This window comes from Poeciliopsis prolifica, unplaced genomic scaffold, assembly GCF_027474105.1.
Source record: "Poeciliopsis prolifica strain line A6 unplaced genomic scaffold, Auburn_PproV2 SCAFFOLD054, whole genome shotgun sequence".
NCBI classification, from domain to species: domain Eukaryota; kingdom Metazoa; phylum Chordata; class Actinopteri; order Cyprinodontiformes; family Poeciliidae; genus Poeciliopsis; species Poeciliopsis prolifica.
In genome coordinates, this window is record NW_026562429.1 from 3,497,238 (window position 1) to 3,514,129 (window position 16,892).

Consider the following 16,892-nt stretch of genomic DNA (forward strand, 5'->3'; position numbering starts at 1 on the left):
TTTTCTAGAAAGGTATGAGGAGGTAAAGACGGCGCCATCTTGTGGTTTTCCGTCTGAATGACTCGAAGAACGTCACCAACACACAATAATTGTTTTTGAAAAGTAACATTTGAAACGGCATATATCTAAAATATATGCGTCGTTAGCATGGGCGGTTTGATAACCATGAAGGTTATCAAAAGTTTTAGCTGGTAGCTAACCGTTATTTAGCTACGTACCTAAATAACGGTTGCTGTTACCAAACTTGCTAATTTGAGCGCTTGATAATGTCAACATTTGATAATTAACAACAAAATTGACAACATTGACAAGTATCTAAACAAAACCATATGTATGTTGTTTGAACGTGTTCATCTTTACATTTTTTTTATTGATTGTTTAGTTAGCTAGTGTTGCTAGCTTCTGCTACACAAGGCTAGCCTTTCAAGAAATTACTCAAGAGTCCAAAAGTATTTGGTAAAACAGCAACTCAAGTATCGAATAACTGATAAAAACATAAATCATTTAATATTTTTTTATCTTTATCATTTAATTTTTAAAGTCTGAAATCTCTTTAAATGTCATTAAGTAATGTGTTTTATAATAGAGTTACATAATGTCAACAAAGCTGAAGGCGTTTTCAACCCAAAGCAACACCTTGAAACCTGAAGGACAGGTGTGGCTGCTGCAATGCAGTCAAACGAGACAAAAGAGACAAAATCACTCCCACCAGTGTTTTCTCTGCTCATTCTTTTGTAACCATGAACTTAAAGTTAACAATCATAACTTTTACCAAACCAGTGTGTTCAAATGCAAACTATAATGGGCACGCATAGAGAGTAATTAATATTAACATAAAAATTGTACCCTCTGATTGATCAGGTGATATAATCAGATAACGTTATATGAAAACTTTGGTATTTTAAGGATCAAAATGAGTGTAATTTATATAAATACAAACTATACCATAACTTATAGATAACTTACTATACAAAATCACGAAAAATATTTTTTTAAAGATGAAACTTTAACAGACACACTGTAGGTATCTGTATTTGGTGAATCTTTGGTGAAAACATGTTTGTTCCTCATTCAGTGGATAGAAAATCCAGAAATAAAAGAACAGACACTTTAAAGAAACTTTACTCAAGTAAAGGTAACTGAGTAAACATGACTGGTTGGTTACAACCCGCCTCTGGTGAAGTTAGAGTTTGTTAACGATGGGAAAAAGCCGTAATGTCATCATTACGTGACAAAAATGAGTCAAAGTGTTTGTTTCCTGAGTCAGCGCTCCGTCAGGGAGGGAATGTGCGCATGACAACAATTAGCCGACTGTCTCTTTAACAAGGCAGAGAGGAGCCAGTGTTGATCCAGAGAGAATCAGACTCAGCTCCAGACCTCCACACCACTCAGGTAAGGAAACACTTCCTACATATAACCTTAACCTGGAGCACACAGGATGCACAATATTCACATCTTAACATGGTTTTTATTTTGTCTTGTTTAATTAATATAATCTGATGTAGCAGGATTAAGTCCTGCTACATCAGATTATATATTTGCACTTACTCATCATATTAAGGTAATAGTTTTTATCTTTATCATTTAACATTTATAGCCGGAAATCCCTTTAAATGTCATATAATAATATGTTTTATAATAATTGCATAATGTCAACAAAGCTGAAGGTGTTTTCAACCCAAAGCAACACCTTGAAACCTGAAGAACAGGTGTGGCTGCTGCAATGCAGTCAAACGAGACAAAAGAGACAAAATCACTCCCTGCGGAATTTTCTCTGCTCATTCTTTTGTAACCAGGAACTTAAAGTTAACAATCATAACTTTTACCAAACCAGTGTGTTCAAATGCAAGCTATGACAATAAAACCTAGACTATTCTAGACGTTTACAGGTTGGTGGCCTGTAAAGATGCACTGCAAAAACACAAAATCTAAGTATTTTTTGTTTAATTTCTAGTGCAAATGTCTTACTACACTTAAAATGAGACAAAACTAAATTAGAAGTAACTTTTCAGCAAGATATATGACTTTAAGTCAATAATGAAAAAGTAGTAGTTCTGTAGGCAGATTATTTCATTTGTAACATGGGAAAAATGTCTCATTATAAGTGAAAATAATCTGACAAATAATTTGAAGGAAGGAATTATTGACTCAATAAAGTTGCTATATTTTGCTGAAAATTTATTCACAAGTAAGTTTTATTTTATTTCAAGTGCAACACTAAGATGTTTGTACTAGTAAGTAGACCAAAATTACTCACTAAGATTTTGCGTTTTTGCAGTCTAACGTTAACTAAAAGCCAACTAATGACTGTATGAATAATTCCCACAGATTATAACTTTAAAGCTGCGGTGTGTAACTTACATAAATACATTTTTTAAAATATTTGTTAAAACTGTGACCATGCTGTGAAAGTGTGTTATGAAACAGATTATCTGTGAAAAGATCAACCTCCCCCACTTCCTCCTTGAATTACAATTATCGTCTAAAGAAATCCTGACCAAGAACAACCAATCAGAGCCAGGAGGAGGGTCTTTGTGCTGTCAGTCATCCTCATGTACTTGCTCCTAAATTTTCAAATGATGGAGAAACAACTTCCAGAAGAAACATTTATCCGCCAATATCTGCGGCTAAGCTAACTAGCCGTAGCACTCGCAACACGCAATGTTAACTGCAGCCTAACAGAGATCATGAGCTTGTCATTGACAGTGCTAAGACCCGCCTCCTGGCTCTGATTGGTTGTTGGCACTGGGAGAAGGCAGAGGAGCTCAATTTTTGTCACGGAATATCTAGTGACAGTTTTAACAAATAAGTTAAATATTATTATTTTTTATAAAAGTTTTTAATGCACATATTTAAATTTGTCTAAAAAGTCTTAAAATGATGTAATATTTCCCCCTGACAGTGAAGTTTCCAGACAGTGGATTTTGGATTTTCACTGAATTTCCATCTCTCTTCTTAATAAATCTTGATAATATTGGTGTTTGATTTAGTCTTACTTATGATAAATTTACTTAATCTCTGCGTTAGTTGCTTGTTTTATGTCACAGCAATGAAACTGTTGAAACTGCACCAAGTTTTTCCTTGGTGCAGTTATATTGTCTCATTCAGTGAAATTGGTCTCGATTGACATTTCTTGTCTTTCTGTAACACGTTGCTGCACTTTCACCCACAACAAATTTCCCATCGTCGAAGCTAATCAATGTTGTACCTCATTGATTAGCTTCTTTAAATAGGTAAAACTTTTTCATGTGTTCCTGTTTGTCTCTGCAGGAACCATGTCTGCCGTCTACCTCGTCCTCCTGCTGCTGCCTCTGGTCTCAGCTCAGACGTTTCACTGGGGTCCCTGTCCCAGTCCGGCAGTGCAGCCCGGCTTCAGCGTCCAAAAGGTAAATCCTGTACAAATATGCTGGGAGAACATATGGACACAAAGTGACCCAGTGGTTTCTGTCGCCAGTACCTGGGACGGTGGTACGAGATAGAGAGGCTTCCCAATTCCTTTGAAAAGGGGAAATGCATCGAGGCGAATTACGCCTTGAGGAAAGACGGAACCATCCGAGTCCTGAACTCACAGCTGTAGTGAGTAAAATGATTGCTTCTTCAATTGGTTTGATGTTTAGTGTGAAAACTAGAATTTTGTCCTGTTATTATTTCTCTGTCATTATTTTTGTTTGGTTTTCTATCTGATTTGGAAAAAAATTATGAAAAAAAAATACATGTACAGCACATGGCTCCAAAGGGAACAGCGTACCAAAACTTTTAATGTTGATATAACGCAATACTTACGTAATCTGCAACAGGAAATCCCGTTAAACGCAGAGAAACTTCAACCTTCTTTGAATCTGTATTAAACTCAACTCTACATCTGACTGTATTGATGTTTTTACACCTTTCTAAGTTTTATTTTTCTCTCTCTACATCTCATAGTTGGATAGTTTTAGTCATAAGTTACAGGTTTTGCACATGCTTGGATTATTGTGTGAAATAAAAGTGGTGGAAATGTGGAAGTCCTGTTCCAGAAAAGGCGGGAATTCCCACAGCAACCAGTGACTCAGCATTCTTTGGGATCAGATTTTTACTTATTTTTTATTTTTTTGCCTAACTTAGCTGTTTCTCTTCTTTTTAAATCTGCCAGTTAACAGAGAGACGTTGATGTATGTCGGATAATTTTAAACCCGAAAATGTTTAAAACCGCAGTTTAGCTTTGTTGTTGTTTGCTAATTAAATGTTTGCGACTCTGTTTTTCTATGTTCCAGTAAAGATAAAGTGAGCACAGCTGAAGGAACGGCTGTGGTTCGCGATACGAGGGAAATGGCCAAACTTGGAGTCAGCTTCTCATACTGTAAGTGTGTTTAATAAAGAGCCTGACAGCAATGAGTGAAGAGATGGATGCTAATTTGTCAGTGCTTGAGTGCAAAAATGAACAAAAGCTCATCAAAAAAATGATCTCGAATAGTGGAATCGGTTCAAGAAAAGCATTTATCCACACAAACTTGCTGTGAATTTCAACACTGAATGTTGTTTGAAACATGCCAAAACTATAGGGGGCAGTGTAGCACAAGCTAAACCCAATAAAAGGCCTTCAAAACAACCATGACTTCCTGTTAGGAATGCAATATGGCGCCAGGAGAGTTTGGCTTAAACATATAAGGTTAATAAAACACAAGACATGCCGACTGGGAATCATGTGAATCAGGAAGTGAATGTTTATCATATGTTGTTTATTTATTTGTTAAAATGATCATTATGTAGTGACTGTAAAATATAAGACAGATAATCTGTGAAAAAAACTGGTCCTGGTACTAATTGTAGAAATACACCTCAGCCAGAAACAACCAATCACAGCTTGGAGGAGGGCCTTAGCGTTGTCAATTTTTTTGACAAATGCTCACCCCTTGCTCTCTGCTATGCTACAGCATTGTTGTTCACCACAACATGGCCGGCCAGGGATGCTAAGGCTAATTATAAATGGCTCTCCACCACTGAGCTTCATTTACACAAAGTTGATCGGCAGCGCTAAGACCCGCCTCCTGGCTCTGATTGGTTGTTTCTGACAGCAACAGTCGCTCAGGGAGCTTCTTGATCTTTTCAGAGACGATCAAAAACATTGTGAGGGTAAAAATATATATTTTGGTAAATGTTACATACACGGACAGCTAACCCTTGACCTCCTGAATCAGCAAATTAACTTGCATGGCGTTTGCTCTCAGTCACTCCCTACAGCCCGTACTGGGTCCTCACCACCGACTACACCAGCCTGGCGGTGGTGTACTCCTGCACGGACATCCTGCGCCTGTTCCGAGTTGAGTACGCCTGGATCCTGTCGCGGTCGCGCTTCCTGCCGCCGGCGACGCTTCGCTACGCCAAAGAGCTGCTGGTCAAAGAAGGAATCGACATTTCCAGGATGAAGGCCACCGATCAGAACTGCAAAGACAACTAGGAGACCAGAGGCTTCTCATAATATTTTAAGATTTTCATGTTTAATTTCTAAGCACAACAAACTTTGTATATTTTGATTCTGCTTTTCTGGTAAAGGGTCACTGAATGAAGATGGATATATTAACTGAAGGGTTGTTGTGTCCTGTACTATCACACTGTCACATATTCTGTAATAAATAATGGAGAACTGGGTATTTCTGTGAATAAAATGAAGACAACAAATTGAAAACCAACACTTCCAAACTCTAGAAACTCTGTTCAAGTGCAAGAAGACAAATTAAGCAACAAAATGTACTTAAGATTTTTATTTATTTCCAGTGTTTGTTGGGACGAGGGGGCACTGAACTCATGCTCTGCTGCAGCAAACATTCGTATCATACAGGTTTAAAACCCAGTTTATACATTTTTCCCCAGTTAAAGGCGCTGGTGCCTTTTACTGCACTTTAAAAACACAAAACCATTGTTGTAAATTTGACTGAAAACTGGATTTCTGGTTTAAAACTGTCCTGTGAATAACTTTATAAAAACGACTTTTAGAAAGAAAACAAAGGAGGCACTTTTCTTTTTGAGATAAAAACAACTTGCACAAGTAAAAACAAACTTTTTTTTTGGAAATAAAAACTAATGTACCAAAGAATTACATACGATAGCGTCAGCATTTCATCATTACCGTTTCTTAGCCCACTTTTTTTGTTTTTTAGAGATAAAACTATAACCATCCTCCAGTTGTCCCAGCTAATATCTGGCCGGTGTTTATGTGCTGCGGAAAAGAAACTTCCCGCAGGACGCAGCTCAGAAAGCAGCTTGGTACTCCTCAGTACTTCAAGTACAAACAGAACAAAAACAGACAGTAACATTCGCCCAGAAAGAGATGCTAGGGCTGGGCGAAACGGCACAAAATCAGTTTATTTACATGTACCAGGTCCGATTTTAATCAATTTTGTTACCGCTTATCTAAGACTTGATTATTTTTATTTTCCCTTCTGTGAGTCTGATTTTAGAGGTCGTGTATGATTTTTTAAATCTTTAATTATAAGAAGAAAGTCCTAATATTAGCAGAATAAAGGTGCAAATTTACGTTTTAATTGTCCGTTTAAAAGACATTTTAAATTAAAATCAATTGCACGATCGTTTCAAAATCCTGCTGCTCAATAATTTTGTGCTAATGTGTTAAAAAGTGCTTTCATTTGTAAAAATTTACATCATTACTTTCTTTTTTCAATTTTAATAAAATTGCTGCTTTATTCTATTACGACTTGATTTGGACAATATTTCAACTTTGTTGTGGCACAACTTTATTCTTATAATTAAAAAAATCCTAGCTTTACCCTGACAATCATGAAGTTGATCTAAATCCAAGATGGCGGCTTTGGGCGTGCTGACGTCACTATGAAAACCTCAGGAGTGTATTGGTGGAAATTTTTTTTTAAATTTCCATTTTCCAACAATAAACTCTTCAAAAACCATGAAATGCAGAGGTCGCCCAGCCCTAGGTGATACATTCTTCATATATGAGGAAGAACTGAACCATGTGACGAAGTAAAGACTCTCGGGTCGGTTCTGTTGGAGAAAGTTCACAATTCCTTTCCGGCTCGGTTCGAGTATGGCAGAGAACTTCATCATCTTTATTAGTTTAGTAACAATCATCAGAGCTTATACACAGTATGTACATTAGATACAGAAAGTATATTTTAGTATAAAAATATTGTGCTAAAATACACACATTGACGCCTGAACACACACTCTGGTCGGGTTTTTTCTGTCTACAGGTACTGGTAAAACCGTGAGCGGGTCACTTGCGCTCCGGACAGTTTGTGCGGGTGAGCGTCTGATGTCGGCTGGGTTTTATTTGTGTCCCGCATCCCGCCACCGTTAACATGTTCCGCGGTCGCCGGCGGAGGTTTTTCGGGTTTTTCCGGTGCTTCGGGATGATCGTCCTCCGGCTCCGCTTTGGGCGCTACCTCCGCGCTCGGTTTGGATCCGCGGAGCCGTTCGTGGGTAATCCAGTCCCGGAAGGAAAGGTCCTGAGAAGAGCACCTGGGTTTGAGACGGTCCAGCGGCGAGAGGTCGGCCTTCTGGTCGACGCCGCCCTGCTCCCGCCAGTCGTTAATGACCGCCAGGTCTGCGAAGTCTCTCTGCCCGCCCATGGTGTGCCGCCGCCGGATGTTCTTCTTCTTGCTCCGAGCGTCGGGTGTCTGACTCTTTGTGGCGAACATGTCATCGGCGGATGATCGGATCCTGAACCTCAGCCGCTCGGTGATTTTCAGGTGCCAGGCTGGTTCGGGCCGCTCCGACTCGCTGCGTGAAGAAGAGCTGATGCTGCTTGACGACCGGCCTTTTTTCATCACCTCCAAGACTCGAGACAAGCGGCTGGAAGACTCTGCTCTCCCTTCCGTCCCCGCCGCGCCGTCCGCCGACGAGTCGCTGTCGGTTTTATGCCGCAGCGACCACCGTCTGGACAGAGTGTCGCACTCAATCATGCGCTGCGTGGGGAAAAGGCGGCGCGCTTCCTGTTTCTGCGCGCCGCCGATGGGTTTCTCCTGACTCTGCGTGGAGCGAGGCGTGGACTGGCCGCTGCCGCCTCCCGGCGCGAACACCGGGAACTCGCCTTCGCTGTCCGTCTCCATGGGTCGGCCCTCGCTGATGAGCTCGCTGCGCTCGTCGTCGGCCTCCTCCCCGCCCTGCAGCTCCGGACTCAGCACGCCAGACTCAGCACCGGTCAGGAAGGTGATGGAGGAGGTTGTGGAGTAGTCGGAGGTGATGGAGCTCACCTCGGCTCCGGCCGACGCCGGCAGGTCCACGAAGGCTCCACCCGTCCACTTCTTGGGCCTTGATCTGGGGACAGATGCCCCAGAGCTCATGGTGCCAAGGTCAGAGGTGTTTTCCTCCAGCTGGGACAGTGGATCCGACAGGGAAATCTTCCTTTGCGCCGCCGTTTGGTCGCTGATGATTGGCGACGGCGAGGCCCGTCGGGGAGGAGTCTTCTCTTTCTGGAATAACGAGTTTCTGTGGATGGTTCTGCCGTTCTCCTTTCTCTCCTCAGCCCTCGGTTTGTCGCCCTGCAGCGGGTGGTGGTTCGGCTTTTGCCCCGAAGGAACCTCCTTTCTGGGGAAGACCGCGTCCAGATCGTCGTCAGAGCTGCTAGGCTGCGGCTTCTCCCTTGATCTCCCTCTTTTGCGGCTGGCGGCAGCAAAGATGGAGGAGACCAGGAGGTCTCGGCTGTACTGGTCCTTCCCAGAACCCCAGGAACCCTGCAGCGAAAAACGGAGACCGGGAAGAGAAGAGGACAAGAATACAAAAATGAAAAAAGTTAAACTTTGAAAAGACAAAGAGAAAAAAATCCCTCATTCCTTAAATCAGTACTCCACCTGCTCCAGAGACGCACCGATCAGAGAGAGAAAGAGGAACATTAGCAGCATCGTAGCAGGAAGCACATCATTTCTGTCGCCATGCAGCTTTACAGCAGATAAAGCAGAAGCTGCACAAGCACCGCCATGAAGCTGAGCAGGAGCAGCGAAACCAAACAGCAGCGCCTCCCTTTAAACTCCACTGATGACTCAAATCCAGCTCACTGTAGCTTTTAATAAGGCAGGAATACAGCCACATGCTTTAATATTATTTTATCAAATCAGTTTTTATCTCTATTCTGCTAAATTATGTCAACGACGTCCTTCTACTTTTACTATTTCACGCAAAATCAACAGTGAGTGAGTATATGGCAAATTTTCTGCAAGATGTTCAAAAACATTGAATTAAAGTGATAACTCCCACCTGCAGGTGGCAGCATTTCCTCCTTCTACTGCACTGCTGCCTCATCCTCACTCGAAGTTAATCAATATACCGAGTCTGAGACTTATATTTACAAACGTAAACATAAATATTGCTAAATTTCCTGGAAATATTTTTAAAACGGCACCAAAATTTTGTTATTTAAATAAATAATTACAAAAAACAATTATTTTAGTGTGTAATAGACAAGAAATGTCTGTTACACAACCTGTCAGAGAAAAAAATACTAATTTAATAACAAAAAGTCATCTGATTTAAAGACGTTTAACGTATAAAATAAGAGCCAAACTTGATTAAAAATACACAGAACAATAAATTAGTTTAAGCTGTAAATAATATTTTCTAAATTTAGGCTTTTAATCCAATGTTAGATTTCACCTCATTGTAAATCTGTGCAGTTTAAAAATCAAGGATTTATACAGAAATCAAGCACTTTCCAAACCTTGAAAACTCCTGAATGAAAAGCATTTTCAAGGATTTCAAGCACTCGTACGAATCCCGTTTCTTCCACTACGAATATAGATCACAATATCGTCTGCAAACATTATGATACTCTAACAGGAAGTCCAGCTTCTGCTCCACCGTCTTCCTGTCTATCATGAATAAAGAGGAGCGTGAAGATAGTGACACCTCCCGCACACCTCACCACTGTCTCACTGCACCACTCAGAAATCTGAAGCGACGTTTCTTGGATTTAAGAAGTTGAAAATGGAAATAAATGCATTTGCACATTTCAAAAGGAGGAGAAATATGCAATAAATAAATTAGGATTGTTTAATAAAAAGCAGTGTTATGCTTCTGTAGATATTATTGCATTAACTGGGTCAGGAGCAGTGGATCTCTTATGTAATAATGTATACTGTATACAGAAACTTTCTCGTTATTCACTGAAAACCTGAAACTTGATGCTTTTTATTCTGATCAGATCAGGATTTTTTAAAAGCAGAGCCAGCAGTTCCAGTTTGTGAAACCTTGAAAGCGATTTCCATGCCATTTTCTTCCTGTAATCCTAAACTACCAGCGACCTGGACACACTCACCTTTGATTTAGCTGAGTCACTAGTTGGTGAATCTGTGGGGGAAGAAATAAGAGCAAAATTAGATGATTTTACACGAGACTGAATAACACAAAAGAGGAGGTGCAACACTGGGATATGAATTAAGAAGAAATAAAATGTTATGCTGATGAGTGAGAGCATGAAAACTGATGAGGTGAGAGGATTAGACGAGACCGATGAGCAGACAAGAGGCCATGCAAGCAGACAAACAGGTGAGCTCCATGTTACACCTGGATGGGAAACGACACACACTAATCCTGACCCTAACGATGATGAGAAACATTAGAAGTGAGCAGCAGCAGATAATGTGCCATGCAGAGGATGATGACAGTTAGAGGAAAAGACACTGATCTTTTTTGCTGAACTTTAATAATAATTAACCCAGAAGCCAGTTTGTCGTGTTGGTGTAGAAAAATTAAACAGCAGATGGTTTCTAATAAGTCATATTAAAGGTGACCTGTTATGCTACCTGGAACAGGTCAGGATCAGTTTGTATATCAAACCTTTTCATTAAATTGTTTTGCTCAAAATCTGCGTTAGATTTTGATTTTAATCTGGTCAATTCTGCTTTAGCTGTTTTAGGGCGTCTTGTCACTTTAAATTCAAATAAGCTGCTGACCACACCCCCCAACTCAACCTTTGCACTCGCACAGGAAAATGGCTGCAAACAGATGTGCAGTTATACAATTTTACATCTTTGAAAAGCAGAAGTGGAGCCTCGCGCACAACCAACAAGAATGCAGAAAGTGGTTTCTGAATAGTAAGTCAACTGGTCTTTTCCACCAGCCGTCATACAGTGCTTCCATCGGTAGAACTTGCTGACCAAACGTGCTGGAGCTCTGCTAGGGTTGCTAGGTAACAGGGATAAGTTCCACTTGGGTTGCTAGGTAACGGCGCAATGCGGCTCAGCAATCAGGAGGTTTTTGAAATGGCAAACTTTCTAGACACCAAAAGATATTAATTTGCTGTGTTTTTCAAAAGCTTGGGCTGTTTATAGAAACAGTAAAAACCCTAATCCAAGTACAAAAAGTACATAATTTGACAAAATAGGTAACCTTTATGCATATTTGGTGTTTTAAGTATTAAAATAGGCAATTATAAGTGTCTCAGAGTTCAACTATTTTATCGTATGGTAGTAGACTTACACATCTATCAGATATGATGTGCAACAGACTAACTAGTTGTGAATATAAGTTGTGCTATTGTGAAATTATGGAGAATACAATTTTTATGTTTGTTTACACACATTTGCCAGTAAAACTTTACAGGATGTAATGTTTGAACAGTAACTGACCTGCTAACGGAGCAGGCGATTCAGTGCGACAGTTTTGAGGTGAGATGAAACGAGACAAATACGACAAAGATGGCGACTGAAATAAAAGAAAAAGTGACAGGGGGGTCACAGAGGGGCTAGCTATATGAGAAGAGAGGACGCTACATGAGAGAGATGAGTGTGGGTGAGGGAACCTATGGTCAGTGATTACCTCATAATAATCATTTCCAGCTTTAAAATTTGTGTTTCGTAGCCGAGCCCCCCTCCGCTCCCCTTACATACAGTACAGATGAGGGTAAATATGTGCAGGTAGGAACCATACCATGCTATCTCTCCTGCAGGCCAGCTTGTAAAACAGTGAGGAGAGACAGCGGAGAGCCTTCAGACAGCAGCACCGGCCTGCGTTACGTAAACTCTGACAGAAAACCTGCAACACTGGGGACTGTACCGTGTCGCCGCGCTGCTTCCCCCCCAGGTTTCTGTTGCTTTATCTCTTTTATTAAAGCTTCATCTTTCTGGGGTTTAAAACACCTGCGGGTTCCTGCAGACTAGGCAGCTACAGTGCCGGCAACAATCCTCCTTCTTCCTACAGTTCCAGCTGTTCATTACAGAGTCCATCAGAGACATCACGGCGTGATAGACTCCGCCCACTTGGCCTGTGTCAAGATCAGTATGTGTGAATGCTGGGAAAGCCGTTAGGACACCCGACAGAGCCTCACTAGAGACAGAGGGATCAGAGGTCGCCTTTTACTGTAAAAACATCTGCACTGATGTGGAAAGAACATGCCGAGTTAGTGCAACAGTAGGCAGGGGGATCAGGGGAGGGGAGCACAGCCCAGGTCAACATCACATCATTTATCATTTACTTTACCAACAACATCAGCGCCCTACAGGAAGTTTCTACACACCTTGAACTCCGTCGCATGTTGCGTTTTATAGAGATTTTATGTGGAAGATCAACAAAAAGTAGCACATTGATCAACCATTTTAATTTTCAAGATGGCTAGGAACTTGAACTAGTTGGACAATATGACTGAAAATATCAAAACAGAAGCGTTTCATATCATTCGCTACCAATAGCTATTGATTATTCTTTTGTTTTAAATATCTGAAATGCTGACATTTATTTTTAGGCAGTTATGAGACAGAGTGGCAAAACCCAAAACTGCTGCTGCGCAAGTTACTCAACTGGTCGTTGCTAGGTAACCGAAGAGTGAGTGAGTTGCTAGGTAACCGAAGAGTGAGTGAGTTGCTGGGTAACCGAAGAGTGAGTGAGTTGCTAGGTAACTGAAGAGTGAGTGAGTTGGTTGATTCCAGATCGTTTTGTCGTACCACTTTTGCTTGTTTGTGGCACAAAATTTGGACTCAGGTCCCAGATTTAGAAATCTAATACACAAATAAAAAACAAAACAAATAATAAAGAAATTTATTGTTTATAAATATATTTTTAAAAAAGTGTGTTTGTAAATAATTTATGAGATAAAGCGTGGTTTGGGTAGGCTAGCTGTGAGAGCTAAAGTTTGTCCTCTGCCTACATATCCCACACTGCTGTGCGGTTCTGGATTGTAATACAGTGAAATTATTGAATATTCTATCAGGCGTACTTCTTGTTTCAACATGGCCGCTCCTCGCATAAACAGTAATAAGATGTCATGGCAAAATGTTTATTTTATAAGACACAATTGTAAAAATGTATCTAAAATCAATGTTACATGTGGCGTCTGGAAATCTAAACTGAAAGAAATTAAATGTTTATGGGCGTCTCCATGTTGAAATTATGACTTAATAAGTGGAACAATGAATCAAAACCAAAACATTAAAAAAAATCAACATCTCTAGAAAATAAAATCAAAGTTACAACTGAATGTATTCTATAGTAACTGTGAAGAATTATGTTGATGTGATAAAAAACATTTAATATTGTTTTTCTCTACTTTAGCCCTAAGAACTACTTTGTGTTTCTCTATCACATAAAATCCCAGTAATACTGATAAAAAAGTTCAAGGAGTATAAATAATTTTGCAAAGTGTATCAAGAAAATCTAGCAAAACAGGAAACAGCAATTTGTTTGCATCCGTTTTAGAGATGCAGCTAAATTGCAGAAGCCAAAGAAGCAAAGGGAGAAGCTCAGGGAGAAGCTGCGCCGTCATCGATATTGATTTAATCAGAAACGCTTTGGGCAGGGACAGAGGACGGCTCGCCCGCGGCGGAGGACACGCGTTACCTGAGACGTCGCCCTGCGACGTGCCGGTGCGGCCGATGTTGGTGAGCAGGTGGTCGATGTTGGGGACGGGCTGAGACTCGATGGCGCTCTCTTCGTGGGAAACAGTCTGAAAGAGCAGAGCGAAGTTTGACTGCAGTTATCCAGATGGAAATGAAATGACAAACACGTTTATAAAACAGCTGAACCAATGGCTTCCGTTAAATCTCCACTAAAAACCCACATGTTTAGAGTTCTATTTGAAATGTAATCAATTACAAATTTAATGACGGCACTTGAGTTAATGTAATGTTTTGATTATTATCTTATTACACAAAAACAAAGTCATGCAATGTAGAATCAATAAAGACTTAATAAAAAGATAATAAAGTCACAATGATACGAGAACAAAGTAGTCATTTTATAATACATGAAAAATAATCCAAAATTTAAATGAGGAATGTTGAGCATCTTATGGAGTTGTACTCTTGTATCAGTTTAACAAATAAAAACTTAATGTTTTAACTAAATGTTTCTCATTGAACTTCATTAACTCACCACTGGTTCTCCGTTCCCTTCGTCGGTGAAAAACCAGTCGTACTGAAAGGAAACAAGACGTTATAAAAGCTGAACTTCCCATTTTTAATGTTTGAAAGGACGAAGGCTGAGAGGCTCACGTTCTGAATGAGAGTCTCCACTATTTTGTACTGGTCGGGCATGTGGGTCACCATGTGGGTCATGTTGTCGTCGGTGGTGCGCACCAGAGTGGGGCCGAACACGATGGCCAGGTTCCTCGGCTCCATCTGACAGGAAACGGGAACCGGAGGCGCGTTTTAGAGTTTGAACTAATTCCAAAGCTAAATTAATAGAGCAGAAAGGTTATGAGGTGATAACCTTGTTTTTCTCGGAGTTCTCAGCTACAGTTTTCAGATGAGCGGAGAGGAACTTCAGCGTCTCGTAGTGATGATCCGGAAGCTCATGAAGCTGCAGCAAATATACAAATATGAAATACTTTCTAGATTCCCAAAGGATGGATGGATTGTTAGTTGGATGAAACCTGACCCAGTTTGATCGGTTCTGATCAGTTCTGACCAGAACCACCCGGCCACGTTTACATCCCAACAGAAACTTGAAAACCTTGTTCTTGCATTTTGAGGTGAATTTCTTCAGTTTTACTCACCAGTCTCTTGAGCACCTTCAGTCTCTCCACTGGATCTTCTATCCTGTTGGCTTCGATAAAATCTGCGTACCGATCTGCAGGGAGAACAGTGTCTGTTAAAGCTGCAGTTCACCGCTTTGGCCACCAGGTGGGGCACAGAACCAGCTCACCGTTAGTGAACAGGGGCTCAGGAAGCTTTCGAAAGAAGGACTTCAATAAGCTGCTGATCACATTGAGGTCCCTCCATTTCTGCAAGAGAAACGATCCAAAATATTGATTTCTTTATCCTGAAGTTCAATAAATGGCAGGTGTTACTCTAACCTAACGAGGACGGAGCCCTGCAGGCGATTCGGATCGATGAAGGACACTTACATCATCCTGGATATCGATGTCGCCCATGCCCTTGTTATTGAGCTCCTCCTGCATGTTGGAGATGGCAGCATTATTCCCGGGGACCCTGTAGATGCCCGTGTACTCCAGCCCTCTCTCCTCTACCAGCTTACAGCAAACCTCCACGATCAGAGGCACAAACTGGAGGACAGAGAGATATGATGGGGTTTAATGAACAAAGATACAGCAAAGAAAAGACAAATGACTGTTACATTCTCACTGTCAGGTCCAAAAATGGATTGATGGAATGTTAGTTAGTTAGTTGGACGGACGTATTTATTGGGCCGTGTTCTAAAGAGCATTTGGACCCGACCGTGGACAATCAGCCTCACCTTGTTGGTCTGAGCTGGAGGACAGTCATCCAGTCTGACTCCAAATGTGACTCCAGGAGACGGTTTCTTCTCAAAGGGTTTCCTCATCAGCCCAGGGATGCCTTTCCTCCACGTCCCCTTGTCTTTGGGAGGGCTGGTGTCATCTGCACACAGTGGGTAACATCAGCACATACCGAACCCTGACGCTTTTTAGTCTGGCTAAATAGAAACTGTGACTTAAAGGGGAAGTTTCCCACCTTTGTGGCTGCCCTTCCTCTCCTGCTCGGGTTTGGGTGAGTGCGGACTCGTTGCTTTGGTCTCTCCTTTGCCTCCCAGCAGCGTCTGTCTGATGCTGAGCGACTGGCGCGACGCCCTGGGCGACGGCTCGGTCTTACTGCCTGTCGGGCTGCAGGAACCAATCAAATAAATGATAAACTGAGATTTCAGATCAGACTGAAAGGCTCTAACCACTGAAGACGTCTGTTGTCTCCTGACCTCATCAAGGTGTTGTACTCCTTGATCCTCCGACTGATGAGGTCATGGCTGGTGAAAGCCGCGTTCTAAAAGAAAGAGAAGAAGAAAATAACATGCAACCATTTAGTGCTTCAAATGACAATTATTTTAGTAATCAGTTATTATTATCCAATTTCTTATGCCAGAATCAGTTTCTTTTTCTTGTTTTCTTTTCTAAGAATTACAAATGACAGAAAATATGGCTTTTATTTTAATAATCCCTTTTATGAGTTTTACAAATTAGGGCCAGGCTGTGAGAATGTTTAATTACGAGAATGAATAAAGATGCAATTTTCTTATCTTAAAATTAAGAGATAAAGGTAGTTTTAATGAGAAAATATCTTGAATAGCTAATTTTTTTAAGTTTCTGTATTAGAGTTCTTATAAAATTACTACTTCATTCTCCAAATGTTATGTTATTCTGATAATTTAAACATTTTATGCCTGCATTGCTTTATGTGACATCATCACTTTATTTTTGTAAATAAATAAATACAAATAAAAATATAAGAATAAATAAAAATCTCAGCCTGACTCATCTTTTGTCGTAAAGTTGACCAGAATCCGTCAAGTTCATTTAATTTTAATTTTCATTGGAATTCAAAGTCTAAATAGAAACAAAAAAAAATAAATCCAGATTTTTCAAAAACTAAACCTTCAAATTAAAAATCAATTGACTGAATTAAGTTCCTTCATAAGTGCATTCATTGTATCACTTTAACATTTTTAGACGCAGATAACCGCGCCATGCAAACGTGACATCA

General features: G+C 40.5%; 2 protein-coding genes across 7 annotated transcripts in view; one reads left to right on the top strand and one right to left on the bottom strand.

Moving 5' to 3' along the window:
• The first annotated feature begins 1,260 nt into the window (after nt 1–1,260).
• Nucleotides 1,261–5,669, top strand: apodb (apolipoprotein Db). Its single transcript, XM_055059377.1, has 5 exons — nt 1,261–1,392; nt 3,271–3,386; nt 3,455–3,576; nt 4,254–4,339; nt 5,208–5,669. The coding sequence occupies exons 2-5, from the start codon at nt 3,276–3,278 to the stop codon at nt 5,435–5,437; spliced, it is 549 nt and encodes a 182-aa protein (XP_054915352.1). The 5' UTR covers nt 1,261–1,392; nt 3,271–3,275; the 3' UTR covers nt 5,438–5,669.
• A 57-nt stretch (nt 5,670–5,726) lies between these two features.
• LOC129378876 (rho GTPase-activating protein 21-B) overlaps nt 5,727–16,892 on the bottom strand; it is a 73,077-nt gene continuing 61,911 nt past the window's right edge. For all 6 annotated transcript variants that reach the window (XM_055059373.1, XM_055059372.1, XM_055059370.1 and 3 more), the window contains 12 exons: nt 16,111–16,175; nt 15,873–16,021; nt 15,637–15,779; nt 15,287–15,445; nt 15,085–15,163; nt 14,936–15,009; nt 14,650–14,739; nt 14,433–14,558; nt 14,314–14,355; nt 13,780–13,885; nt 10,265–10,296; nt 5,727–8,687 (listed from right to left, as the gene is read on the bottom strand). In XM_055059373.1, the coding sequence (XP_054915348.1) occupies nt 7,200–8,687; nt 10,265–10,296; nt 13,780–13,885; nt 14,314–14,355; nt 14,433–14,558; nt 14,650–14,739; nt 14,936–15,009; nt 15,085–15,163; nt 15,287–15,445; nt 15,637–15,779; nt 15,873–16,021; nt 16,111–16,175 (2,553 nt within the window). In that variant the 3' untranslated portion in view covers nt 5,727–7,199. The remainder of the gene's footprint in view (nt 8,688–10,264; nt 10,297–13,779; nt 13,886–14,313; nt 14,356–14,432; nt 14,559–14,649; nt 14,740–14,935; nt 15,010–15,084; nt 15,164–15,286; nt 15,446–15,636; nt 15,780–15,872; nt 16,022–16,110; nt 16,176–16,892) is intronic.

Bases quoted from the DNA above. Each gene is read 5' to 3' on its own strand.
- apodb (XM_055059377.1), top strand. From the start codon at position 3,276: ATGTCTGCCGTCTACCTCGTCCTCCTGCTGCTGCCTCTGGTCTCAGCT. The intron at 3,577-4,253 runs GTGAGTAAAATG...TCTATGTTCCAG, and splicing joins GTCCTGAACTCACAGCTGTA to TAAAGATAAAGTGAGCACAG. The intron at 4,340-5,207 runs GTAAGTGTGTTT...GTTTGCTCTCAG, and splicing joins TGGAGTCAGCTTCTCATACT to TCACTCCCTACAGCCCGTAC.